At 39.4% G+C, this 27,260-nt stretch overlaps 2 protein-coding genes across 5 annotated transcripts in view; one reads left to right on the top strand and one right to left on the bottom strand.

The window, feature by feature from the left end:
* The window catches only part of LOC116598247 (homeobox protein Hox-A3-like), a 40,689-nt gene extending 18,142 nt beyond the window's left edge, over window positions 1-22,547 (top strand). For 2 of the 3 annotated variants that reach the window (XM_032356771.1, XM_032356769.1), the window contains one exon: window positions 11,022-11,103. The gene's annotated coding sequence lies outside the window, so the exon portion shown is untranslated. Of the gene's footprint in view, window positions 1-11,021; window positions 11,104-21,478 lie in introns of those variants that run through there. The other variant, XM_032356768.1, reaches the window with a different exon arrangement.
* On the bottom strand, window positions 11,018-25,422 carry PRRG4 (proline rich and Gla domain 4). Of its 2 annotated transcripts, none has more exons than XM_032356767.1 (6): window positions 25,333-25,422; window positions 24,636-24,760; window positions 19,385-19,548; window positions 17,922-17,970; window positions 16,609-16,741; window positions 11,018-11,621 (listed from the first exon to the last, which is right to left on the bottom strand). In XM_032356767.1, the coding sequence occupies exons 2-6, from the start codon at window positions 24,736-24,738 to the stop codon at window positions 11,387-11,389; spliced, it is 684 nt and encodes a 227-aa protein (XP_032212658.1). In that variant the 5' UTR covers window positions 24,739-24,760; window positions 25,333-25,422; the 3' UTR covers window positions 11,018-11,386. The 2 variants fall into 2 exon arrangements, with proteins under 2 accessions (XP_032212658.1, XP_032212657.1); XM_032356766.1 differs by lacking the exon at window positions 25,333-25,422 and adding an exon at window positions 25,080-25,165.
* Window positions 25,423-27,260: the final 1,838 nt, after the last annotated feature.

Below are 27,260 nucleotides of genomic sequence, written 5' to 3'. Positions count from 1 at the left end.
AGAGAGGTAGGCAGAGAGAGAGGAGGAAGCAGGCTCCCCATGGAGCAGAGAGCCTGATGTGGGGCTCGATCCCAGGACCCTGGGATCACGACCCGAGCCCAAGGCAGAGGCTTTAACCCACTGAGCCACCCAGACGCCCCAATAAACTTTACTTTTTAGAGCTGTTTTAGGTTCAGAGCAAAATCAGTTGGAAAATAGAGAGAGTTCCTAATATCCTGTGTCCCTCTCCCATGAACGACATCCCCCACTATCAACATCCCACACCACAGTGGTACATTTGTTTTAATAGATGAACCTACACTGACACATCATTATCACCCAAAGTCCATAGTTTACCTTACAGTTCACTCTTGGTGTCCAATTTATGGATGTGGACAAACATGCAATGAAATGTATCCATTAGAGTATCATACAGAGTAGTTTCACTGTCCTAAAAATGCCCTCTGCTCCAAATATTCACCCCCATCCCTGACAACCCCTGATCTTTTTACTATTCCTGTAGTCTTGCCTTTCCAGAATGTCATATAATTGGAATCAGACAGCATGTAGACTTTTCAGATTGGCTTCTTTCCCTTAGTAACATGCATTGAAGGTTCCATTATGTCTTTTCATGGCTTGATAGTTCATTGCTTTTTTTAGCATTGAATAATATTCCATTATCTTAATGTGCCATGGTTTATTCGCCTACTGAAGTACATCTTTGTTGCTTCCAAGTTTTGAAAGTTATAAGTAAAGCTGTTGTAAACATCTATGTGCAGGTTTTTGTGTGGATATAAGTTTTCAGCTCATTTGGGAGCAAAATGGATGGATCAAATGGTAAGCATATTTAGTTTTGTAAGAAACTGCCAACGGTTGGGGTGCCTGGATGGTTCAGTGGGTTAAGCCTCTGCCTTCCGCTCGGGTCATGATCTCAGGGTCCTGGGATCGAGTGCCCCATCGGGCTCTCTGCTCAGCAGGGAGCCTGCTTCTCCCCACCACTCCCACCCTCTGCCTGCCTCTCTGCCTACTTGTCATCTCTGTCTGTCAAATAAATAAATAAAGTCTTAAGAAAAAAAAAAAGAAACTGCCAACTGTCTTTGAAAGTGTACCATCTTGTATTTCAACCAGCAATGAATGAAAGTTTCTGCTGCTCCACATCCACACCAACATTTAGTATTCGTGCTATAGATTTTGACCATTCTAGCAGATGTGTAGGGGTAACTCGCTATTGACTTAATTTCCAGTTCTCTAATGACATATGATTTTGATCTCCTTATGTGTCCTCTATACATCTTCTTTGGTAAGGTATCTCTTTGAGTCTTTTGCCCATTTAAAAAATCTGATTGTTAGTCTCCTTATTGTTGAGTTTTAAGGGTTCTTTGTATAATTTGGACAAGTCTATTTTTTTTAAGGTTTTATTTATTTGAGAGAGAAAGAGAGACGGAGAAAGGGAGTGGGGCAAGGAGCAGAGGGAGGCAGACAAGCAGACTCCACATTGAGCGAGGAGCATTGGTGGTTCAGTGGTAGAGTTCTCGCCTGCCACATTGAGCGAGGAGCCTGACCCAGGGCTGGATCCCATGACTCTGAGATCATGTCTTGAGCCAAAATCAAGAGTCATACATTTAACTGACTGAGCCAGCCAGAGGGCCCCTGGACAACAGCCTTTTATCAGATGTATCTTTTGCAAATATTTTTTCCTAACTTGTTTTCTCATTCCCCTGATTTAAGTAATTTTAAGGAGTATAAATATTAACACTTGTGTATATCTCAATGTGATCCAAAACAACATAAGGTGGTTTAAATGTTTAACATGAAGTAATATTTAATAATAATATTATTATATTATATAATAATATATTATTAAATTAACATTATATATAAATATAAAATATTAATAATATTTAATAATAACCAGAGTTTATTTATGTGTATGATACTTGGGAATACTTTTAAAAAATATTTTATTTTATTTTTTAAAAAGGTTTTATTCATTTATTTGTCAGAGAGAGAGAGCGAAAGAGAGTGAGTGAGTGAGTGCAAGCAGGGGGGTGCAATGGGCAGAGAAGCAGGCTCCCTGCTGAGCAAAGAGCCCAATAAGGGGACTTGATCTCAGGACCTTGTATGTATGTAAGAAGAATGTTTAACTGAAACAAGCAAGAGAGGGGACCCTGGGTGGCTCAGTGAGTTAAGAGTCTACCTTTAGCTCAGGTCATGATCCCAGCATCCTGGATTGAGCCCTACGTCAGGCTCCCTGCTCGATGGGGAGCCTGCTTCTCCCCCTCCTTCTACCTTTCCCCCCCGTTGGAACGCTTGCTCTCAAATAAATAAATAAATAAATAACATCTTTAAGAAAAAAAAAGAAACAAGCAACAGATAGTTATTTAGTATAAACTTTATTCACATGTATAAAAGTATCTGTAATAAGAAATCCATTAAAACCAAAATATAATCAAGGCTGTAGGAAAATGTGCATTCAAAAAAATGGGTTGCTTTTCCCAGATAATGAAAATACTGATATATTTGTATTGGATTGCCTTACACTCTTAAACTGTTAGATAAACATATTTATTTATTTATTTATTTATATTTTAGATTTATTTATTTATTTGACAGACAGATCACAAGTAAGCAGAGAGGCAGGCAGAGAGAGAGGAAGGGAAGCAGGCTCCCCACTGAGCAGAGAGCCCAATGTGGGGCTCAATCCCAGGACCCTGGGATCATGACCTGAGCCGAAGGCAGAGGCTTTAACCAACTGAGCCACCCAGGCACCCCGGTAAACATTTTTAAACAACAAAAAAACTGATGGTGGAAACACATGGTACAGAAGATTGAAGGCATCAATATATGTCATACATGATCCTAAATTCCACATAGGCACGATCTACAAAAGACTCTAGTTTTTAAAAATTACAGAAATTCTGGACACTCCTCTAATAATGTAAGTGCCATACATAATATTTCAAAGCAAGCTAATAAGTAATAAAAATGTAATTTACATTCAATTAGAACAAAAACAATGTGAATAATATAAAATTGAACTTTTGAGCAACACTAACAAAACTTTTCTTATGAAGAAATTCTCTTGTACATAGAGGAAAAATATGTACACACATAAATTATCTGAGAAATAGGAAAAATTGGTTAGAATTTGACAGGTCATTGGGAAACCGAAGATAACAGAGAACACTGTTGCTCCAAGAGTTTTAATGGTTCCAAGAGTTTTTACCCCACCCTGTATACACTCAGAAAACACGTTATTAACAGATGCAAAACTTTTTTTTTTTAATAAACATATAATGTATTATTAGCCCCAGGGGTACAGGTCTGTGAATCGCCAGGTTTACACACTTCACAGCACTCACCATAGCACATACCCTCTGCAATATACATAATCCTACCACCCTCTCCTTACCCACCCTCCCCCTGCAACCCTTAGTTTGTTTCATGAGATTAAGAGTCTCTTATGGTTTGTCTCCCTTCCTTCCTACCTCCCAAACCCCCATGTTGCATCTCCACTTTCTCATATCAGGGACATCATATGATAGTTGTCTTTCTCCGATTGACTTATTTCGCTAAGCACAATATCATCTAGTTCTATCCATGTCATTGCAAATGGCAAGATTTCAGGTTTTTTGATGGCTGCATAGTATTCTATTGTATGTATATATATACCTCACCTTCATTTTTTTTTAAGATTTTATTTATTTGACAGAGAGAGATCACAAGCAGGCAGAGAGGCAGGCAGAGAGAGAGGAGGAAGCAGGCTCCCTGCTGAGCAGAGAGCCTGATGCAGGGCTCAATCCCAGGACTCTGAGATCATGACCTGAGCCGAAGGCAGAGGCTTAACCCACTGAGCCACCCAGGCGCCCCATACCTCATCTTCTTTATCCATTCATCTGTTGATGGACATCTAGGTTCTTTCCATAGTTTGGCTATTGTAGACATTGCTGCAATAAACATTTGGGTGCACGTGCCCCTTAGGATCAATATGTTTGTATCTTTAGGGTAAATACCCAGTAGTGCAATTGCTGGGTCATAAGGTAGCTCTATTTTCAACTTTTTGAGGAACCTCCATGCTGTTTTCCAGAGTGGCTGCATCAGCTTGCATTCCCACCAACAGTATAAGAGGGTTCCCCTTTCTCCGCATCCTCACCAGCATCTGCCATTTCCGACTTATTAATTTTAGCCATTCTGACTGGTGTGAGGTGGTATCTCATTGTGGTTTTGATTTGTATTTCCCTGATGACGAGTGATGTGGAGCACTTTTTCATGTGTTTGTTGACCATCAGGATGTCTTCTCTGCAGAAATTCAGTTCATGTCCTCTGCCCATTTCTTGATTGGATTCTTTGTTTTTTGGGTGTTGGGTTTGCTAAGCTCTTTATAGATTTTGGATACTAGCCCTTTATCTGATATGTCATTTGCAAATATCTTCTCCCATTCTGTCAGTTGTCTTTTGGTTTTGTTAACTGTTTCCTTTGCTGTGCAAAAGCTTTTGATCTTGATGAAGTCCCAATAGTTCATTTTTGCCCTTGCTTCCCTTGCCTTTGGTGATGTTCCTAGGAAGAATTTGCTGTGGCTGAGGTCGAAGAGGTTGCTGCCTGTGTTCTCCTCAAGGATTTTGATGGATTCCTTTCTCACCTTGAGGTTCTTCATCCATTTTGGGTCTATTTTTGTGTGTGGTATAAGGAAATGGTCCAATTTCATTCTTGTGCATGTGGCTGTCCAGTTTTCCCAACACCATTTATTGAAGAGGCTGTCTTTTTTCCATTGGACATTCTTTCCTGCTTTGTTGAAATTTAGTTGAGGGTCTATTTCTGGGCTCTCTATTCTGTTCCATTGATCTATGTGTCTGTTTTTGTGTCAGTACCATGCTTTCTTGATGATGACAGCTTTGTAATAGAGCTTGAAGTCTGGAATTGTGATGCCACCAACTTTGGCTTTCTCTTTCAATATTCCTTTGGCTATTCAAGGTCTTTTCTGGTTCCATATAAATTTTAGGATTGTTTGTTCCATTTCTTTGAAAAAACTGGATGGTATTTTGATAGGAATTTCATTAAATGTGTAGATTGCTTTAGGTAGCATAGACATTTTCACAATATTTGTTCTTCCAATCCATGAGCATGAAACATTTTTCCATTTCTTTGTGTCTTCCTCTATTTCTTTCATGAGTACTTTATAGTTTTCTGAGTATAGATTCTTTGCCTCTTTGGTTAGGTTTATTTGTAGGTATCTTATGGTTTTGGGTGCAATTGTAAATGGGATTGACTCCTTAATTTCTCTTTCTTCTGTCTTGTTGTTGGTGTATCAAACACAACTGATTTCTGTGCATTGATTTTAAATATTATTTATTTATTTGAAAGAGAAAGAGAGAGAATGAATGAGAGAGAGCACAAGCAGGTAGAAGAACATAGGGAGAAGGAGAAGCAGACTACCCGCTGAGTGGAGAGCCCAATGTGGGGCTCGATCCCAGGACCCTGGGATCATGACCTGAGCCGAAGGCAGATGCTTAACCGACTGAGCCACCCAGGTGTCCCACTGTGCATTGATTTTATATCCTGATAGTTTACTGAATTCCTGTACAAGTTCTAGCAGTTTTGGAGTGGAGTCTTTTGGGTTTTCCACATAGAGTATCATATCATCTGCGAAGAGTGATAGTTTGACTTCTTCTTTGCTGATTTGGATGCCTTTAATTCTTTTTGTTGTGTGATTGCTGAGGCTAGGACTTCTAGTACTATGTTGAATAGCAGTGGTGATAATGGACATCCCTGCCGTGTTCCTGACTTTAGCAGAAAAGCTTTTAGTTTTTCTTCATTGAGAATGATATTTGTGGTGGGTTTTTCATAGGTGGCTTTGATAATATTGAGGTATGTACCCTACACTTTGAAGAGTTTTGATCAGGAAGGGATGCTGTACTTTGTCAAATGCTTTTTCAGCATCTATTGAGAGTATCATATGGTTCTTGTTCTTTCTTTTATTAATGTATTGTATCACATTGATTGATTTGCAGATGTTGAACCAACCTTGCAGCCCTGGAATAAATCCCACTTGGTCGTGGTGAATAATCCTTTTAATATACTGTTGGATCCTATTGCCTAGTATTTTGGCGAGAATTTTCACATCTGTGTTCATCAAGGATATTGGTCTGTAATTCTCTTTTTTGATAGGATCCTTGTCTAGTTTTGGGATCAAGGTGATGCTGGCCTCATAAATTGAGTTTGGAAGTTTTCCTTCCATTTCTATTTTTTGAAACAGTTTCAGGAGAATAGGAATTAGTTCTTCTTTAAATGTTCCCCTGGGAAGCCGTCTGGCCCTGGGCTTTTCTTTGTTTGGACATTTTTGATGACTGTTTCAATCTCCTTACTGGTTATCGGTCTATTCAGGTTTTCTATTTCTTCCTGGTTCAGTTGTGGTAGTTTATACGTCTCGAGGAATGCATACATTTCTTACAGATTGTCAAATTTGTTGGCATAGAGTTGTTCATAATATGTTCTTAAAATTGTTTGTATTTCTTTGGTGTTGGTTGTGATCTCTCCTCTTTCATTCATGATTTTATTTATTCGGGTTCTTTCTCTTTTCTTTTTGATAAGTCTGGCCAGGGGTTTATCAATCTTATTAATTCTTTCAAAGAACCAGCTCCTAGTTTTGTTGATTTGTTCTATTTTTTTTTTTTTTGTTTTTGTTTGTTTCTATTTCATTGATATCTGCTCTGATCTTTATTATTTCTCTTCTCCTGCTGGGTTTAGGCTTTCTTTCTTGTTCTTTCTCTAGCTCCTTTAGGTGTAGGGTTAGGTTGTGTATTTGAGACCTTTCTTGTTTCTTGAGAAAGGCTTGTACCGCTGTATATTTTCCTCTCAGGACTGCCTTTGAACAGACGCAAAACTTTGACACAGTTTGTGCTCTCTTTGATTTTTTTTTTTTTTTGCTTAGGAAAAAAAAAAGAATATTCTGTATAGAATTATATACTTTACTGAAAGTATAACCTTATAAATGTGTATTTGTCTTTTTTTTCCATTTCAATTCCCTTTTCATACCCATATTCCATTATCTCCTGATTATAATAGAGGGGTCATAATGATCTAATTAAATACAAAGTTTATATCAAAATAAATCTAATGGTTAACACTAATCAGTTGCTTGGGGGAAGAAGTGCAAACAAAACAAGTAAAAAAAAAAAAACACTACCAAAGTTACAACAGGAATGCAAAATGGTGAATGAGACAGAAGTAAATACATGCCAATAATTTTATATTCGGGTAGTTTTCTTTCAATCATTATAAGCATTTACCAGTCATGGAACTAAGTTATATTAGTTTCAGATGTATAACATGTTGGTTCAACAATGCTATACATTACTCACTGCTCACTGATAAGTGTAGTCACCATCTGTCACAATGTTATTAAATATTACTGATTATATTTCCTATGCTGTACTTTTCATCCTTATGACTTATTTTGTAACTAGAAGTTTATCCCTTTTAATCCTTTTTACCTATCTCACTCATCCCCTACACCCTTGTCCCCTCTGGCAACCATCAATTTGTTCTCTGCATTTAAGAGTCTGTTTCTTAGATTCTGCCTGGAAGTGAATAATATGATATTTGTTTTTCTCTGTCTGACTTATTTCATTAAGCATAATACACACTAGGTCCATCCATGTTGTCATAAATGGTAAGATATCATTCTTTTTTTATGGCGGAGTAATATTCCACTATATATATACCACATCTTCTGTAACCATCTGTTGACACCTGTGTTCCACTTATGTCTTGGCTTTTATAAACAATGCTGTAATAAACACAGAAGTGCATATATCTTTTCAACTGTATCTAGTGTTTTCATTTTCCTGGGTAAATACCCAGTAGTGGAATTACTAGATCCTTTAGTATTTCTATTTTTCATTTTTTGAGAACCTCTATACTCTTTTCCACAATGACTACACTAATTTATACTCCCACCAACAGTGCACGAGGTCCCTTTTACTCCACAGCCTTGCTAATACCTGTTATTTCTTGTCCTTTTGAGACTGGCCATTAAGACAAGTATAAGGTGATATCTTGTTGCAGTTTAGATTTGCATTTCCCTGATGATTAATGATGCCGAGCTTCTTTTCATGTGTCTGCTGGCCCTCTGTATGTCCTTGGGAAAAATGCCTATTCAACTCCTCTGCCCGGTTTTAAATTCTATTGTTCAATGTTGAGTTGTATAATCTCTCTATATTTTGGATATCAACTCCTTATTGAAGGTATCATTTGCAAACACCTCCCATTCGGTAGGTTGCTCCTTTGTTTTGTTGATGGTTTCCTTTGCTGTGCAGCAGTTTTTTGATGTAGTCCCATATCATATTTTCCTTTGTATAAAGTATTATGAGCTCAACGTTGGATGTTCTACAAATACCAGTGACTTCACAGTCTTAATGATGAATTCTGGATTAATTCAAGTTAGAGCAACAGTTCTGCACTAAGCGATAGCCTATAACAAATCGAGGCTACTGCTGGGAGAAAGGGGTTGTCACAGGTTCTAAAGTTAGCTTTACAATTAGGCTCTTATGAGTCCGTGGTAGTAAACAAGTACAAGGAATATTTCAAATTATGATTCAATAAGATACATCCTGTCTTTTTTTTTTTTTTTTTAAAGATTTCATTTATTTATTTGACAGAGCAAGAGATCACATGCAGAAGGAGCGGTAGGGGGAGAGGGAGAAGCAGGCTCCCCGCTGAGCAGGGAACTTGATGCGGGGCTCAGTTCCAGGACCCTGAGACCATGACCTGAGCTAAAGGCACCCAGGCCCCCCGAGGGAACAGTTTTAACACTCTACATAGTTCTTCCCCATCATAATGGTTATTAAGAGAAAATTTTTTAACCGACTGAGCCACTCAGATGTCCCGACACAACCTGTCTTTTTTTTTCTTTTTTTCCTTTTTTTTTTTTTAAAGTTTATTTACTTAAGTAACCTGTACATCCAATGTGGGGCTTGAACTTATGACCATGAGTTCAAGAGCCACATACTCCTCCAACTGAGCCAGTCAGGTGCCCTTATCTATTTTTCTATTCATCCTAAGAAATACATGTGTATGAGAATACATATACATACATGATGAACCTCAATACATTTACATATGTATGACAGTCATAAATATCTCATACAGACCTAGAATTAAGTAACAAGATCCCTGTTCTTCATCATTTGAGATAGCATAATTCTGAGATGGGCCTGGAAAAGTGTGCTTGCTCCTTCAAAACCTAGCTCTCACCAACATGTTAGATTTAGGGCAAGTTATCCTTCTATGCCTCAGTCTGATTGCTACAAAGTGAGAAAAGTAGAGTTCGTCTCTGACCAATTTTTTTTTTTTTTAAGATTTTATTTATTTACTTGAAAGAGAGAACAGAGCCAGAGAGAGAGCACAAGTCAGGGCGGGGTTTGGGAAGGGAGAGGAAGTATCAGGGTCTCCACTGAGCAGGGATCCTGAAGTGGAGCTTCATCCCAGGACTTGGGATCATGACCTGAGCCAAACATAGATGCTTAACCACCTGAGCCACCCAGGCACCCCTGCCTCTGACCTTTTAAAGAGAATTAAAATAAGGGCAGAGTGCAAAGTTACATGAGAAAATAGTCCACTATTCCCACTCCATAGGAAAGTCAAGGTATAACTAATGGTAAATTAAAAAAAAAAAAAAAAAAGAAACCAAAGTTGGGCTTAAACTATGACCTCAAGATCAAGAGCTGTATGCTCCATCAACAGAGCCAGCCGGGTGTCCCACAGTGGTAAAATTTTTATAGGTAACGTAGGTGGCTTTAAAAATACTCCTTTTCCTGGGGCACCTGGCTGGCTCAGCCAGTGGAACATGTGACTCATGATCTCAAGGTTTTGAATTCAAGCTCCATGTTTAAATAGCTTGAAAAAAATAAAAAGACCACTTTTCCTAATTATATCTAAATGTTGCTAGATGATTTCTTTGTGATAAGCAACTGAAGAGACCCCAAAATCTAGAAGGATAAAGTGTTTGGCAGTCTGTAAGGATTAAGGTCTTGCTTATATCTGCCTTAAGATCATGATGTCTTAAAAGAGAGACATGAACACTCATATATACATTGTAACAATTTATACGTTCTAAACATTTAATTGGAAGGAATTACCAAATACATGTGGGTTTTAATCTCACTTCTGTAAAAATTATAAAACAAATACAATTTTAAAAATGGTCTTAAATAATAGGAAAATGCAATGTCTAGCAAAACAACAAGAACAGAATATTCAATTTTATTTCTCAGGAGTAAAGTATATATTTGAGTTCCTGCAAAGAGAAAACAATTCACATCTACATCCACACCCACTCACATAAATGTGTGCAAACACACTCACTACAGAAGTTTATAGCTTATATTCTACTACATTCTTAAGGAAGATTGGTCATATATACAATTAGAAGAGATAGTTTAAGTTGAAATGATTACTTATGGGGTTTTAGGTCCAGACATTAAGAGGTACAAGGGCTTGCTGGAAACCTTAGTCAGTATTATTTTAATAGCAGGTGAGTAAATTAATTTTTCTAGGTTCTTGAACTATTATTTATTAACTCCAACACATTTTCAAGATAAATAATTATACGTAGTTATATACAGATAATTTAGCCATGAAAATGGATGTGCATACTCGTCAGTAGCATGGGCAGTTTTATCAAGTTCTAGTGACTCCTAGATTTGAAGCCTATAGATTTGATAGTATAACAACCTTTGCAAATCCTTGTCATTGTAACTCTGTACCCTCTGAAGAACTAACTCCCTAGGAAGTGACTTTTTAATCCACTCCCATAAAAAAACATGACTGGCAGCAACTGTTAACAACTGAAACCTACACAAAATGGTGAATGCTATGCAATAACTTAAAATGCAAAACGAAGTGATTATACGGAGGCCACCAGTTTGTATCGAAGTGTCTGGTTTTATGATGTATTTCCAACCAAAAAGAAATCCTAATAAAGAGTGGATCCAATATTCTGGCTTCAGATAATCTAATGATCGGAAATTCTTTTTTTTTTATAGTCAACACAAGAAATCTACAACCTTATCTGTACAAAAGATAGTTCACGAGTTCTAGCGATGACATCCATAACACAGACTTTCTGAATCATGAAAATAAACCAAAAAAGTGCTCTCTTCTTTACTGCAAGGAGATGGAGTCCAAGTTTCTTATCAAACTGGTAATGATAAGATTCTTATTGAGCTGATAATGATCAAGTTCAGGTCCGAGATGACAAAAGAACTGCTGTGGCGTCCTACACAGGTGCTTTATTCTTCCTTTGCTCTTTGCAGTTTGTCATTAAGGGCTGAAGTCTCTTCATGTCTCTTTGGTCCAGGGAAAATAAACCATTCAAATAACAGGAATTTCCTACACAACCATGGCGGGCTTAGTGAGATGGGAGCGACATAGACTTTTTAAACACTCGAAACCCTCTTGTTGGACCAGGATATGGTGGTGGTGGGGAAACATTGTGTTTTCTGGTCAGTGCCACTGCCTGTTCATAAGAAGGTAATCCTGTGTCCTCCATTGTGGGGGGTGACAGAGTCAAGGCAGCCTCCTCAGGTCTTCTGAAAATGATGGAGGGAGTGTGCCTGCCCGTTCTTATGTAGGCGGCTGAAGAACTAAACAGAGAGACAGCATTTAGGTCCAGAAAGACAGCATTTTAAAGTTAAAATAGCCATTTTAGAAAACCCAACTATTTTGATAAAAGCTGAACCAATTTATTTGTTTTATTTACTTATTTTTTTAAGTTTTTATTTATTTGAGAAAGAGAGAGAGAGAGAGAGAAAACCAGCAGGGCAGAGGGAGAGGGAGAAGCAGACTCCCAGCAGAGCAGGGAGCTCGACTCGGGGCTCCATCGTAGAACCCTGGGATTGTAACCTGAGCCGAAGGCAGACGCTTAACGAACTGAGCCACCCAGGTGCCCCTGAACCCAATTTATTAATATAACAACAGTTTTATTTTACCCATTACCTCTGAAAGAGTCTTGGTATAGAGGAAAGATTGAGAGCTTTGGAGTCAGACATGGATATGACAGTGTATTTCATTTCATAGTTTCGTGACCAAAGGCAAGTTATCTGTCTCCCTTGGAGTAAAATGGGGACAATGATAGCTACCTCAACAGAGTTGTTTTGTGTGGATTCAGAAAAATGTCGTACGAAAAGCATCTAAGCAGTGCCTGGAACACTGGAACAAGGACTCAAAACATGCTAAATTCCCTTTTTCTCCCACTCCTAAATGAGAACTTTCTCAAAATAATGGTGTGAAACTGAATCCTTTTTTGTTGAAAGGCAGCATTACTCCAAGCCAAGGAGACTGATGTCGCAGATATAATCACGACCGGGGATGCCTCTCTCTCTCCTCTGCAGTCCTGATGCCTGGTCCATCCCTCCTAAACAGTATTTCTCTCGTGTCCCTCTTCTCTACAAAAGCCTAACCTGCAGCCTACTTTCCACTGAGTCAAGTTCAACTCCCATGCCTCCTTTTTAAAATCTCCCTCATTCTAGTCTCACCTTATTTTTCACAGGTCTCTGCTCTTGCAAGGTTCCCTCTTTACCCTCCTCTATATTTGCAATGAATTCTCTGTCCTTTCTTTCTCAGATTATTGTCTTTTCCCCACTCCACTGATCCAAGGCCAATAATTAAAAAAAAAAAAATATGGCCTAGTTCAAGTCCCACCGTTTTCACAAAACTCTGTCAGCTACATTAGCCAATGAAAATTGAAATGCAATAAGGGGTCTGGTGTTTTGAGCCCGTGTTTTCCCTTCTCACTATTGAATTATGAATCATAACTTATACATTAGTAAATCAATCTGTTTAGACCGTGAAGTTGGCTGTCTGTGAAGCACTTATGCATCGATTAAGTTCCTAGAACTATGGTTAATTAAGATAATGAAAATTCATAGGTAATACCCAACTTCTCATTAATATTTACAATATTCTTGCTGGCAAGAGACAGTTAAGCAGACTCAAAATACTGTAAACTTCCCAAACTAAGGCAGTCCATTTGCACCTTAGAACACCTAAGGCCCATTTGCACCTCTCTCTCGGAGGTAATCATGAGGTATAAAACTGGAAGAAAGGAAGAGAGGGTGACTGCAGAGAGAGAGAAATGAAGAAGATCTGTGTAAATCTAGGAACTGAATAGTCAGCCCGTCAATAGTTGGGGGGTGACTGAGAGCATCCCTCAAAAGTTTACTTAGAGGGGTCAACACAATTCCTCCTCTGTCAGAATCTGGAACAGATCCCTGGTAGTCTAGTCACTTGCCACATTCATTTACTTATGACAAAGAGTTCTATTTATTTGCTTGTATGGAACAGGAGAGACAAATGTTGTAGTTGAACCAACAAACTCTTCCATGTCAACTTCCAAATGTAAGATATAGAAACAATACCATAATTACATCTAAGTTGTTAAATAATCTCCATGGTGATTTCTTACACACATCTTAAATGATTGATCAGAAAGTATGCACTAATAACAACTCAGATAAACAAACATCATAGTATGCCTATTTCCCTCCATAACATATAGGATCAAAGAAATGAAAAGATCTTGTTTTCCATTTCTTGGCATGTTTTGACAGAGGAATGAGACAAACTTTTCTGACAATGATCTTATTTTTTACTCTTTTCTTCTCAAATATTTCCTCACCCTTCCCCCACCTCCAGACTTGCAAAATACAAAAAGAGAACAAAAAACTCTGCTGGAAGAACTTGGGATAATAGATGAAAAGTATTAGTTAGTGTTAAAAGTTAATCCCAAAATAATAGAATGTCTTATAAACCTAGTGTTTAACATCTCCTAAAATCAAAGATTGCTCTGAGGATCACATTGAGACAATAGATGTAAAAATGATCTCTGATTTGTATAGCATTATGCTGTACCAACATTAAGTATAACTAATCTTGCTTTTAAAATAAGAGATATTTAGGGGTGCCTGGGTGGCTCAGTCAGTTAAGTGTCCCACTCTTAGTTTAGACTCAGGTCATGATCTCAGGGTCATGAGATCAACCCCTGCATCATGCTCTTCACTCAGCATGGAGTCTGGTTAAGATTCTCTCTCTCTTTCTCCCTTTACCCTCCCCCTAAAATAAATAAATAAAGTCTCAAAACAAAATAAGAGATATTCAGGGTTTTTAAATTTTACAATAACATACACAGAAAACATACATAATAGTGGCACTGCTTTGCTCCCTGTACCTTTGAATTCTGCTTCTAACCTACAGCAGGAAAGAAGCTACATTTCAGAGAAAAAAGGCCTATGGTAAGAAGATGTAGTGGTGCAGAAAAGTAGAAAAAGGAAGCAAAGCACAGAGAAGAGAGAAGAAAATACCATGCATGAGGACCCTGAATGATGGCTGTGCTATCACAGACCTTGAGCCCAGTTATTAAGCATGAGGCTATACATGAAATTTTTAATGAGACTTATGAATGGGGAGGAAAAGAAATATAAAAGGCAAGAAGAGTCTTGAAGACAAATTTTGCCTGATCTTCATGAGTCTGAGGGTTTCCAGGAAGTCCTGGAAACCTCCCCCACTTGTAGAGAAAGCCACACTGAATAAAATTTCCAAGGTTCTAGAAAATGGAAAAGCCTTATTCATTTCCTACGTGTTAAATAAGAGAAGTTAATAAAAGTCTCTCAGCTTAAAAGATGATGGTTTATGAACAATTAAACAAGTTCATATTTACTTTCTCTCATTTCTCACATTTTTATAGGATTTACAGAGGTCTCTGATGAACTCCTTTGTCCATGCCTACAGGTCATATTAATGCCTCATGGAACTGTTCAGGAATTTCAGTTTGGGACGAGAATTACAATTATGTTGCCCCTGTCCTCTGTCTTCTTTCTGGCATGTCTTCTTTCTGTGCTTTTGCTATGGATACCCCTTAAGGCTCTGTCCTTTTCCATCTTTTCTTTCATCACACTCAGAGAACTTGCTTATTCTCATGGCTTCCATTTTTGTTTTTGTTTTTAAGGTAATCTTTATACACAGTGTGGGGTTTGAACTCACAACCCCGAGAGCAAGAGTCACATAATCTACTGATGAGCCAGCCAGGTGCCACATGGTTTTAGTTTTATCCTCTAATAGATGAATCTTAATTCCACGTCCACTGCCCCAAAGTCTTACCTTACCATAAAGAAAAAAATTTTTATAGTGGTAAAGTGCATATAACATTTTAACCATTTTTAAGTGTGTGACTCAGTAATATTAATTAAATTCACGATGTGGTGCTGCCATCACCTCTGTCTCTATAAACCTTTCATCACCTGGTTACAATCACGAGCTTTTCTCAGAATTTGAAAGTATAACTAGGGATATGTAGGCATCAACTTCAAATAGGCTGTTTAGCACCAGGCACTTTTTTTTTTTTTTTTTGAATAAGGTTATTTTTACACTTACTCATCTACTTATTGAGAAGATAATAGAGATGATAGAGAATAACTTTTTATTTTAATGAGGATGTTCAGTTCTATTGTCCAAACAATTAAGGCTTTTATGAATTTTTATCAAGCTTTATTAATGGGCTATTATCTTCATGTGGTAACCATTTTATTTTATTCTTTTTTATTTAATTTAAAGTCTCAATAAAAATAGTTGGAATTTAAAAGCTAGTTACACTGTTTCTATTTGGATTGCCACATGGCTAGATCTGCTAACCCTGCTACTTAGAGTAAATGATGGGACTTCCTACCTCTGGAAACAACATGGGGACACATATCTACTTCCTCCTTGAGAAGGAAATATTAAAAAATCAACCTGACGCTTGTAAATCCTCTTGTATTCTTTTGAAGGATCTTAGGAATAGCATCATCTTGTTGTATAGGTAAGTGTTAAATTAGGCAACCAAACGACGGTCACAGACCAGAAGGGACTGGAGAGACAATGACAACTAAATGCAGTGCGGTATCTTAACCGGGTCCTGGAGCAGAAGGACGACAGGAGTGGCAAAACTGGTGAAGTCTGAGTAAGGTCTGGAGTTTATTTATTTATTTTTAAAGATTTTATTTATTTATTTGACAGACAGAGATCACAAGCAGGCAAAGAGGCAGGCAGGCTCCCTGCTGAGCAGAGAGCCCGATGTGGGACTCAATCCCAGGACCCTGGGATCATGACCTGAACCTAAGACAGAGGCTTTAATCCACTGAGCCACCCAGGCGCTCCAAAGTCTGGAGTTTAGTTAATAATAATGTACCAGTGTTGCCTGGTTTGTTTTACAAATGCACTGTGGGAATATGAGATGTTCACGATGAGGGAAACTAGGTGAAGGATGGGAGGATGGGAACGCTCTGTGTGATCTTTACAACCTTCCTGTATACCTAAAATTATTCCAGAGTAAAATGTTTATTTAAAAAAAAGCCTCTGCCTTTGGCTCAGGTCATGATCCGAGCATCATGAGATCAAGCACCGCATCAGGCTCTCTGCTCAGCAGGGAGCCTGCCTCCCCGCCTCTCTCTGCCTGCCTCTCTGCCTATTTGTGATCTCTGTGCCAAATAAATAAATTAATAAAATCTTCAAAAAAATATAGGCAGCCATTTTTATCCATTTTAAAATAACAATATAGAATGTATAATAGTGAATTCAGTATTTTTATTTGGTACTTACCTGGGATATTGTTGTCTGTTACACTTGGTGATACAAAGATAGTAACCAAGTAAACCAAAAATAACCAAAAACACTCCAGCAGCAATTAATCCAGTCAGAAGGCCCATGACATCAACTTTCTCTCTGTTAGCATCTTAAGAGAAATCAATAAAATAATGTAGGTATAACAACTGAAAAGCACTGCCTATGATTTCAATAACTATAACACTGGATCCAAGCATACTATTAAGAATCTATTAATACTGCTTTCTTTAAAACATCTTTGTGTTAGCAATAAAAATTTGTAAATGACTCTTCCTAAAAGCCCTAGTTATAGTTTCACTTATTTTATTTTTTAAGATTTTATTTATTTATTTGAGAGAGCGAGAGAGAGAGAGCATGAGTGGGGGGGGGGTTGTAGGCAGGGGAGAGGGGGGAGAAACAGGGTCTCCTGCTGAGCAGGAAGCCCCATATGGGGCTCAATCCCAGGACCCTGGGATCAAGACCTGAGCCAAAGGTGTTTAACCAACTGAGCCACCCAGTTGCCCCCAAGTTTCATTTACTTTAAAGAGGTCATATTAAATGGATAGCATTCAAGACCAAACATATTCTGGGGTCCCTGGTTGGCTTAGTCAGAAGGGCATGCAACTCTTGATCTCAGGGTCATGAGTTTGAGCCCCATGATGGGTGTAAAGATACTAAAAAAATAAATAAACTTTTAAAAAAAAAAGACTCAACATATTCTTTTTCAACTAGGCACATTTTGGTATTAAATACAGAGATAACTATACTAAGCAACACTAGCAGAGCAATGTAATAAAGTCCTCCTCATAGCTGGGGCTCCACCTGAGGGGAATGAAGGAAGATCTGGCAAAAAAAGACCAGACTAAAAAGCAGCTAGAGATGATAATACAGATAAAATAAAGATCTCCCCTCTATAGAACTTATTTAATTCTAACACTCTTAATTTATCCAGTAGCAGAAGTATTCCATTTACTTGTAATGGTAAAAAGGAAAAAAAAATTAAGCTTACTACTTGCAACTAATGGAGTCCTACTTTTATTCTGTGCAAGTCTTGACTTAGCTGAGTTGTTTAAAACACCTTTAAGCCTATTATCTCATTTCCCTAGTATCTCACCAAACTTGATTTTCAGTGTGTAAAGATGAATGTGGCTTCCTCCATCTTAGATAGCCCAATGTATAATTGAGAAATCATCCCAGGATTTACAAGGCATGTATGTTGAGCAATAGCCAAACTCAAACAATGAAACTAAAATGTGTTATAATAGAGAAAGGGTGGGAAGAACATCAAATTTCATCAATTCTTGCCTTACCTGATTTTGTGGTTGGTCCTTTGACCGAATATTCTTTCCAGAATGCCATCTAAGAGAAAGGTATATTTTCCAAGTTTATTTCATTGTTCTATTATCATTTCATGGGATCCCAATGACCTGGACTGGGGTGGTAAATTCTTGGCATGTGCCACAGATAGGATATTAGTTTATTCAAGCTGGAGGGCATTACTCACTCTAATTAAAGCATTGCCACCTACCGCTGTTTCTTCTGACTCTGGAATTGGTCAGGGGATGACTGCCCATGCTAGCTCTCTACTACTGTCCCCTGCCCCTCTCCCTTCACCTGCTCAGAGTCCCTGTTCAAAGTCCCCACTGGCATCCCCCAAAACTATCACATTAGTCGATGACAGCACCAAAGGCGGGGGCTGAAGGAGTGGACCCATTACCAAGTTTGGAAAGGAGTCTGAATTTCTCTGTGCTCAGTGTGCCCTGGGTTTGCCAGGAGATTTTATTGAAAGGGGTTGATCTGGGGAAAGACATCCCTAGATTCTTTCAGTGTCATCTGAGAGAACGAGGCAGATTTTAAGGAACCATAATAAAAATCATAAAATGAGTTTTAAAAAAAAAGAATAAAATTTCAACTGGCACAACAACACAGTATAGACTTTGTTTTCCCTCTCCAGAAGATGTGGCAGATATTAGCAGAGATTGAGGGCCTGGGTACAATATTGGGAGAAAAAAGAACTAAGTTCCATTAATGTCTGCATTTGAAGAATACCTAGGGTTCCTTGTTCTTATTGACCAAAGAGTACAGTGGAATTCTTGAGGAAGGGGAAAAGGTGCTGTGCTTATTTAATTTATAAAAGTAAAGAATCTGAATCACTTAACATTCTTTAAGAATATGCCAGATTATAACAGGGACCATGCTGTTTGTTTGTTTTATACTGTTCCAAGATTAATGGACAGATTAATTATATTTCAAAGGAGAACTTCTAAAAGCTTCTCCCTTAAATTACACAGCTAGACCAAACAATAAACTCCTGAATGCAGAGACTATATATATAATTTATATCCTCAGTCTCTGGCAGAGCACTTGGCACATACTAAATTGTTAATAAATACAGTAATCAGAAATGATAAGGTCACTGGTAGGAAAAATTGCTCTGAGTCTAGAATGATTGAAGCCTGAATCACAGAACTAAATCAAATAATATCCTAAAATGTAATTCACTCCACTTCATGATTGTTTTTAGATATAATAAACATCTACACACACAAAATCACAACACAACTGATAATTTGCCGATTGCTGTAAGTTCAATTTAATTAAGTGTAAAGCCAAGTCTAAATAGGTTAAGTAGCATCTTAAGGAGGTAGAAAGGGATAACAGGTATAAAATCTCAATTTTATTTAAAGCATAAAATCTCTGATGACTGAAAGTGCCATTTTCTTAAGTGTGATTTAATAAATTTCCAGCTAATTAACATTGTCAGCCAAATTACCGTTTTATCTTCATCCACAAAAATTTCTCTGGCTTCTTCATAATTACAAAGTTCTTCTATGCATTCTCTTTCTAGGTCACCGGGAGTAAAGAGCTCCAAATCAAATCTATTATACAGCAGGTGTCTATGTATGAAAAGATTTGCTTCTTTTTTTGCTGTGAAGACTAATAAAGAAATAGAAAGATTTCAAAGTTGATATAAATAGGACAGAACATTCCTGTTTCAACTGTGGAAAAACTGAATAATTCTTATGATGTAAAATTATACCAAACTTTTTCGGTATGGTTTAAAAAAAATTTTTTTTTTTAAATTTTATTTATTTACTTGAGAGAGAGAGAGAGAGAGAGACAGAGCACAAGTTGGGGCAGCACAAGCAGAGGGAGAAGCTGTCTCCTGGCTGAGCGGGGAGCAGGCTACAGGGCTCAGCCCAGGACCCCTGAGATCATGACTTGAGCTGAAAGCAGCTGCTTAATGGACTGAGCCACCCAGGTGTCCCTGTATGATTTTAAATTCTGACAAAAAGAAATGGCAGCAGTAAAAATAATGTTAAATATGAAATAAAAATATTAACATAAGCTCAGAAAACACTTGAGTTGGTTATGTCCAAAATTATTTGCATAAATGAAAATTATTTAAATATCACTCTTCCCTCTAGACAATTACATTTTCAAGAAATGACAGGTCAGACTCTTCTACTTCTAAAGGGATGGCTCTCCATTATCTTGACTGAGAAAAAGATGGGCAGAGTATTGTACTAAAAGCTTGCAAAATTTTAAACTTCTAAGTTAATAGAATTATAAGGCAATTATAAGGTTAATTAGCAGACATTCAGACATTCCTAAACAAGTAGCTGGCTCTTTCTCCCCATCTGCCAAAGATGGGCCTACAGTGTTTCATAAGATTCCCTCTACCTTTTCTGGGAAGGTAAATGGTAAACATGACAGCATTAAGCACGGGGTAACACAAAACCAAAATATCCCGCCATGGCAGCATTTTCAAAACCCACAATCTTTAAACTCATTCTGGTATCGCACAAAGAACGCTTAAGAAATCTTGCTCCAGATCACATTACCAAGACTGGAATTCAGAAACTCGCTGCAAACTGCATCAAGTGCTTAAAAGAACTTGGTGTTTCGCCCTGCTAACCATTACTATGGAAGAAGAATATATTAAAGTGGGCAACCGAGAGACAGCTCAGGACTGATGATGGAGCAGGGGCTGAAAGACTAATTTTGATTTGTGAATGACCTCTGCTTCGCCATTTATTCTTAGCCCCGTGAGAACCGTCACAACTTGTCCGAGATATTTTTTTTTCCATTAGTCAATCATTTTTCCAAACAGATCTGAATCTTATAGAGCTGTTTTGTTCAATACAGTAGCTACTAGGCACATATGGTTATTGAGCACTTGAACTATGGCTATTATGAATTGAGACATATGTCTCTAATATGAATTCATACATATGCTATGTATGAATTATACTTATGTAAGATATACACTGGATTTGGAAGACTTAATTAAAAAGTAAAGTATCACAATGTTTCATATTGCTTATATTTGGAAAGGGTATTTTAGATATAATGTGTTAGACCAAATATATATATATATATATATATAATATTACCAATTCTTTTTACCTTTTTAAAAGGATTTATTTATTTATTTTTCAAGAGAGGGAGAAAGAGAGTGTACGCGCACAGGGTGGAGAGCAGAGGGAGATGGAAAGGTAGTCTCAAGCAGACTCTGCCGAGCGCAAGCCTGGTGTGGGGCTTGATCCCATGACCCTGAGATCAGGACCTGAGCTGAAACCAAGAGTCCGATGCTTAATGAACTGCACCACCCAGGGATCCTTCTTTTTACATTTTTAATGTGGCTATTAGAAAGTTTTAAACTCATTATGGGGTTTACATTATATTTCTATTGGCCTGCACTATTCCAGCACATACATTTCTGAGTTATAAATAACATATACGGGCTATTTGAGCCAAAGGCGAAGCTAGAATGCGATCACTGGTGATAGCTGTTTTAAGAACAGTGTGATTAACCAGTGTGGTAAACTCTTTCTATTCTTTCTTCTCCCTTGTCTTCTTATAGATTGGATGCTACCACCAAATGGAGACAAAATGAAGAATTTTCCAAGTCACCATCACCTCTCCTTGGGGGTCTCATCATGGCCCTCTAAGGGGTCACCTTACTCCCCTCCAGTCTGTTTCTAACATTGTGCTGTAGCTATACTGGCTTCCAATGCGCCTGGTTCTCTCCTGCTTTTGTTTTGTACCGGCTGTTTCCCCTGAAGAGAACTTTCTTCTTCCACCTCCTTCTGGATTTTTGTTCAATGTTACCTTGAAACCTCATCCGCACCCACCCACCTCTGGCGCTCCGTGTCCCTATTACACTCCACTTCTCTCCACAGCATGCACCAGCCTCTGGTGTGTTCTGCGTGTTACCACTCGCTTGTTACCACTGTTCCCCTCACTAGAAGAAAAATTCCACTAAAGTATGCACACATGTGGTACCTGACACATATGAGGTACTCAAAAAATGATTCACTAAATGAATGAATGAACTCAACTTTTCTACATTGGGAAGAAATTCTCAGACCTAAATTCTACCAGTGAAAGCAATTCATAGGTATAGTCTGGGACTATTCAGCTTGTAGTAGGCTTAAAATACTAAACCAGTGATGGAAGTAACTCATGGCCTGCCTAAGTTAGCTGTCCTTACTACATGGAATCTAATTTCAGAATGGAGAATTAGAAAGTTGCTTCTGTAAAGCTATATCTCAGATATGGCCAGAACTTTACAATTTATTGGCGGAGAAAGTAGTGCCAAATTTTTCAAGATCTGTCTTCCCTTCAAGTAGGTTATCTGAATTCTAAAAATACTCTGTGCCCTTCAGATGGGACTCAATAGAACTATTTTCAACCATAAAGTAAGAAAGAGTAAGTAAGAAAGAGTAAGTAAGAAAGAGAATCATAAACATTTTTATTGTTCCTGAAATGATACTTACGCTAGTTAAAAGTCTTCACCCCTGAATTAAATGTGCCCTCCAGGGGCTGCTGTGTGTCACTTCCCTGACTGTGAAAGTTCTGATTCAGTCAGGGATTAACTTTAGACCTTCAGTGCTTTATTAAATTTTCCCCTGTCTCTCTTTTGATTGTAGGAGGACTATTGTCCTTTCTTTGTTACTGGGATCCCAAGGAACTTTGAATTTGTTTGTTTTCCAAAGAAGCACCCAGAACTTCCAGTGAGAAGTCCTATTTTCCCTTTGGCTCCTGCTGGAGGATACACAGACCTCAAACCTTTTGTATTTGCCTCCTCAGGTTCTCTTCCCATTTCTTTTCTTTTTCTTTCTTTCTTTCTTTCTTTCTTTCTTTTTTTTTTAAGATTTTATTTATTTATTTGACAGACAGAGGCAGGCAGAGAGAGAAGGGGGCTCCCTGCTGAGCAGAGAGCCTGATGCGGGGCTTGATCCCAGGACCCTGAGATCATGACCTGAGCTGAAGGCAGAGGCTTAACCCACTGAGCCACCCAGGTGCCCCTTCTCTTCCCATTTCTGTTTCTGCCGTTTTAGGCTGTCCTAAGATGCTTTTGTGCATTCTACTCTTTCAAGCCCACCAACCCAGATATTCCATTCTCTTCCTCTCTCCTGACACTCCATGTTTTCTAAATAAATTCCTTTTGAGTCATTTGAACTCCACCCTTGGGCTTTATCAGAATTCAGCTGGAGGTCCCTTATTTTCCTGGTTACTTTTCATATCACCACTTACTATTGGCTTCTGTGCCATACAGCTTTCTGGAGACAGAGTGACTGCTACTTACTCTTTGCTCTTAAGCTCTCTGTTCCTACCTCTGTCACAGAGCTTACAGAGATGATCTCTTTTATTTCTTGCCTTCTTATCAGATGAAGAGGTTCTCCAGGGCAGGGATTATAGTCTTTTCATTGCTCTATCTCCAGTACTTAGATTAGGGCCTAGCACGTAGTATGTGTTAATAAAGTCATTACTAACTGAACACTCAACTTTAAAAATAGATAGGATTCCTCATTTACATTCCTCATAGATCTTTCCAGCCATCTGCTGTCAAATATGATCTCTGAATTCCTTCCATAGTTTTTGATGTCCTGGAGAATGTCTTTTATGTCTGCATTATGTGTATGGGTGAATATACTCACCAGCATACTGGGGATCAGCATCTGCTCCCACTGAGTAAGGACCATCAGTCTTATATATGAGTGGACTTACATATGTGGTAGAACTTGGGAGGTAACAAGAAGGAGCTCCTTCCAAAATCTCTCCCTTGTTTCATTAGCTAGCTTATCCAATTCCCTAGAATTCTGCCATCAACGTTTGGTTCCTTTGGGTTAAGATGTCCTATCTTAAAATACACACATATGCACACACACACACCCTCCTGGAAGGTTTAATACACCAAGCTGTATTAGTCATTAATGAGTTATCCAGGAGTATTAGTGTAACAGATCCTCTCCAAATGGAAATGAGCTGAGAGTAGATCTGATGAAAAGGATTAAGGGACAGGAATGTGCGGGGTTAGGGAAGCACAATGACCAGGCAAGGGAAGGATGCTAAAGCCAAAGCCATTTTTTTTTCCTTTTTTGGTTCTGGTTTCTAGGTTAGACTTTTAAATTTGTGGACAGGAACCAGTCTGTTTATGACTTGAAATCCACAAGGTATGAAATTCTAGGTTAGCAAGACCCAAACCTAATCTTCCACAAACATCTGACTTCACCCCGATAACCAGACAAGTTGATGTCAAAAAGGACCTCAGTGATCATTCCACTCCTCACCTCCATCATTTTACAAAGGAAGAAATTCAAGCACAAAGGGGTTAAGTAACTTGCCCCGGTGTCTAATAACAAGTCCAGACTAGATCCTGGATTCCCTGTCCATCTTTCCAGGAAACACAAGTAGTTAGGCTCGTTATAATTACCACACAGCCTCATCTAGAAAAACGGCACTCACTGCTTTTCAGAAGTTTCCATTCAGCGAACCACAAACCAGGTCTTAAATATATATTTATCAAAAGTAACTCATAGAAATAAATTTGTATAAATTGTACCTAACATAACCACAACATTGCCAAACAGACCACAAATTAAACTAGAGGAGATTTTAAGGATTCTGTGATTGATGTGGGCATGTCATTTCAAAGACTACACTTTCTCCTTTGAGATCTCTAATACCTGTCTCGACATTCCAGGGGGTTGCTCGGAGACGCGAGCCGTGCTTACCTTCTTCTCCAGCATGCCCGGACTCCTTCGGACTCCTTGTGCAATGAGGAAACGCGAGGGTAACTACGGGCAGTTGGCTGAGTAGAACCAGAAGTGTAAACATAGTCTGGTAACTGTCAAACAAACTGAAACAAACAAAATAACAAGAAAAAATTTAAAAAGTCCCTGGCTCAGCACTTTCGAGTTCCTGGGGGGTTGAGTCACCGACTTGCCGCGTTCCAAACAACCGCGCGACTGCGCCCGGCCCGCGGGTTTCGGTCGCCCGGCCCGACCCGCGCCCGGGAAAGCCCGAGAGTGCCTAAGGGACAAATGCCGCGCCCCGGGACTCGGACACCTGTGGCCGCGGGCGGCCCTCGGCCTTCCCTTCCAATCGGGCCGGGCGCGCCGAGGTGGCCCCTCCGAGAGACCCATTCCCCGCCCGAGCCAAGCCGCCGGGCCCCGCACCTGCGGCTCCGGGCGCATGTTCCAGCAGCTCCCGGGCAGGAGCCCCGTCCTTGGCTAGTCCCTGCGGCCGCCAGACCCTCCGTCTCGGCGCCCCCCAAATCTCAGGGACAGTCCTGGCCTCCCGCGTTGGGGCGGAGGAGGCGCCTGGGGTCCGCGGAGGGGCGCCGGGCCCACGCGAGGACGCGGCCGTAAGTTCCTGCGGGGCTCCCGGGATGCGGGGCGCTCAGCTGTGGGAGAGGGCGGAGGCGGTTACCTGGGGAGCACCTGGCCGCGCTCCTCCCCCCGGGGGCCGGTCTACCTGCGGCGGGCGGGCAGTCGGCAGGTGCTTCCAGAGCCGCCGCGGCTTCTGCCCGGAGCCTCGAGCGAGTCCGGCCGCCTGCAGCCAGTTCGGGCCCCGCCCTGTGCGCGGGTGGCGCGTTTCGGACTGGTCTCCCCACCCGGCGCTGCTGGAGAATTCAGGGGGCATTTTCAGTTCTCTGTGCTAAGCAGAGCGCCCCCCGCCCCTCATCCCGCGGGCATTTCGCTTTGGGTTTTTCACTGTGTGTGTGTGTGGGGGGTGGGGACATGGTCCGTCTTGTGGTTACCTCAGGTTCTCAAAGGGTGGTTAGGGAATGGGAACAAAATATTCATCAGAGAAAATACACTTTATTAGTAAGAAGAAATGGGAAGTGACTTTAAAATTAATCGATTACATTGGTTCTCAAATTGTGGACCCCAGGCCTTGGGGTGTCTCACCAAGATCCTGTGAAGAGGTCTCCTAGGTCAAAACTAATTCCATGATGGTAATAAGACATGATTTGCCTTTTTCGCTTTCCGTGTGTCATGACTGTACAGTGGAAATTTCCAGAGGCCATTTGACATGAATGATGTCATCACTTTGCTAATAGAATGGGTATTCTGTGTTTTCTAGTATGTTCTATGGTTGTAGGCTTAAGTATCAATATGTACCTTTTTAAAGAGATTAATAAAATGTTTATGTTCTCAGTAATTCTGTAATTAGCTCTTTGGTCACACCTGTCAGGATAGTGATAACCTCACTATTTTCAAATCAATAGTTATCTTGACATCTTGAACTTTTCTTCGAGTTTATGAGGAAACATAACAAAAAAGTACACCGTTTGTCTTGATTTGAGATAATATTTTGAAAATATCTTAGTATCAATATGTGACATGATAAATATCATTAGGTAGAATTCAAATAAGTAAAGGGTCTTGAGGGCCCTTGATAGCCTTTTTGTTTTTTAAGATTTTATTTATTTATTTGACAGACAGATCACAAGTAGGCAGAGAGGCAAGCAGAGAGAGAGAGAGGAGGAAGCAGGCTCCCTGCTGAGCAGAGAGCAGGATGCAGGGCTCCATCCCAGGACCCTGGGATCATGACCTGAGCCGAAGGCAGAGGCCCTAGCCCACTGAGACACCCAGGTGCCCCCCTTGATAGCCTTTAAGAGTGTAAGGAGGTCACAAGGTAAGAGTTTGGGAATTGCTGCCTCAAGTAATGAAGGCAGCAGGTGGACAGAGGACTTGTGCCAGGTCACATTTACATCCTTCTTTGTCCAAATGACATGTTAACATTCTTTGAAACATTCTTTGAGATTTCATGCTTTGATCAAAGTGGCTTGAAACTTACTGGAAATCAGAGGGAACATTTTCCCCCCTTTCTAGTTTTTTTTTTTTTTTAAGCTATTATTTATTTATTTGACAGAGATACAGCAAGAGAGGGAACACTAACAGGGGGAATGGGAGAGGGAGAAGCAGGCTTCACACTGAGCAAGGAGCCCCATGGGGGGCTTGAATCCAGGACCCTGGGATCATGACCTGAGCCGAAGGCAGCTGATTAACAACTGAGCCACCGAGGTACCCTCTCTTCTAGTTTTTAATTCAGTTTCCACCCAATTCTTTTTTCTCCCCATAAAGACTATTGCCTATTTTATCCTAATTATTTAGAATTGAGTTAATTCTTCCAAGGTTTTCTGCAGAAATTTTGTCTTCATTGATTTCTTCAAGATAGTGCTCTTTCTTTTTTCCTTCTCCCAATTTCTTCATTCTTGGTTTCCATGTGTCCACCTTGTCTCTAACCTGTTTTCTTTCTTTCTTTTTCTTTTTTTTTTTTTTTTTGAGATCTTCTTTATTTATTTGAGATAGAGAGTGCACAAGACAGGGAACAGAGGGAGAGGGAGAAGA

Source organism: Mustela erminea, chromosome 9, assembly GCF_009829155.1.
Source record: "Mustela erminea isolate mMusErm1 chromosome 9, mMusErm1.Pri, whole genome shotgun sequence".
Taxonomy (NCBI): domain Eukaryota; kingdom Metazoa; phylum Chordata; class Mammalia; order Carnivora; family Mustelidae; genus Mustela; species Mustela erminea.
The sequence above is the reverse complement of the archived record's forward strand: the minus strand, read 5'-3'. Positions and strand labels throughout refer to the sequence as shown.

Coding starts and splice junctions, on each gene's coding strand:
- PRRG4 (XM_032356767.1), bottom strand. CDS start 24,738: ATGTTTACACTTCTGGTTCTACTCAGCCAACTGCCCGTAGTTACCCTC. Junction 17,971..19,384: donor TTGTGGATGAAGATAAAACG/GTAATTTGGCTG, acceptor CCTTTCTCTTAG/ATGGCATTCTGGAAAGAATA. Junction 11,622..16,608: donor AACAGACAACAATATCCCAG/GTAAGTACCAAA, acceptor CTCTCTGTTTAG/TTCTTCAGCCGCCTACATAA.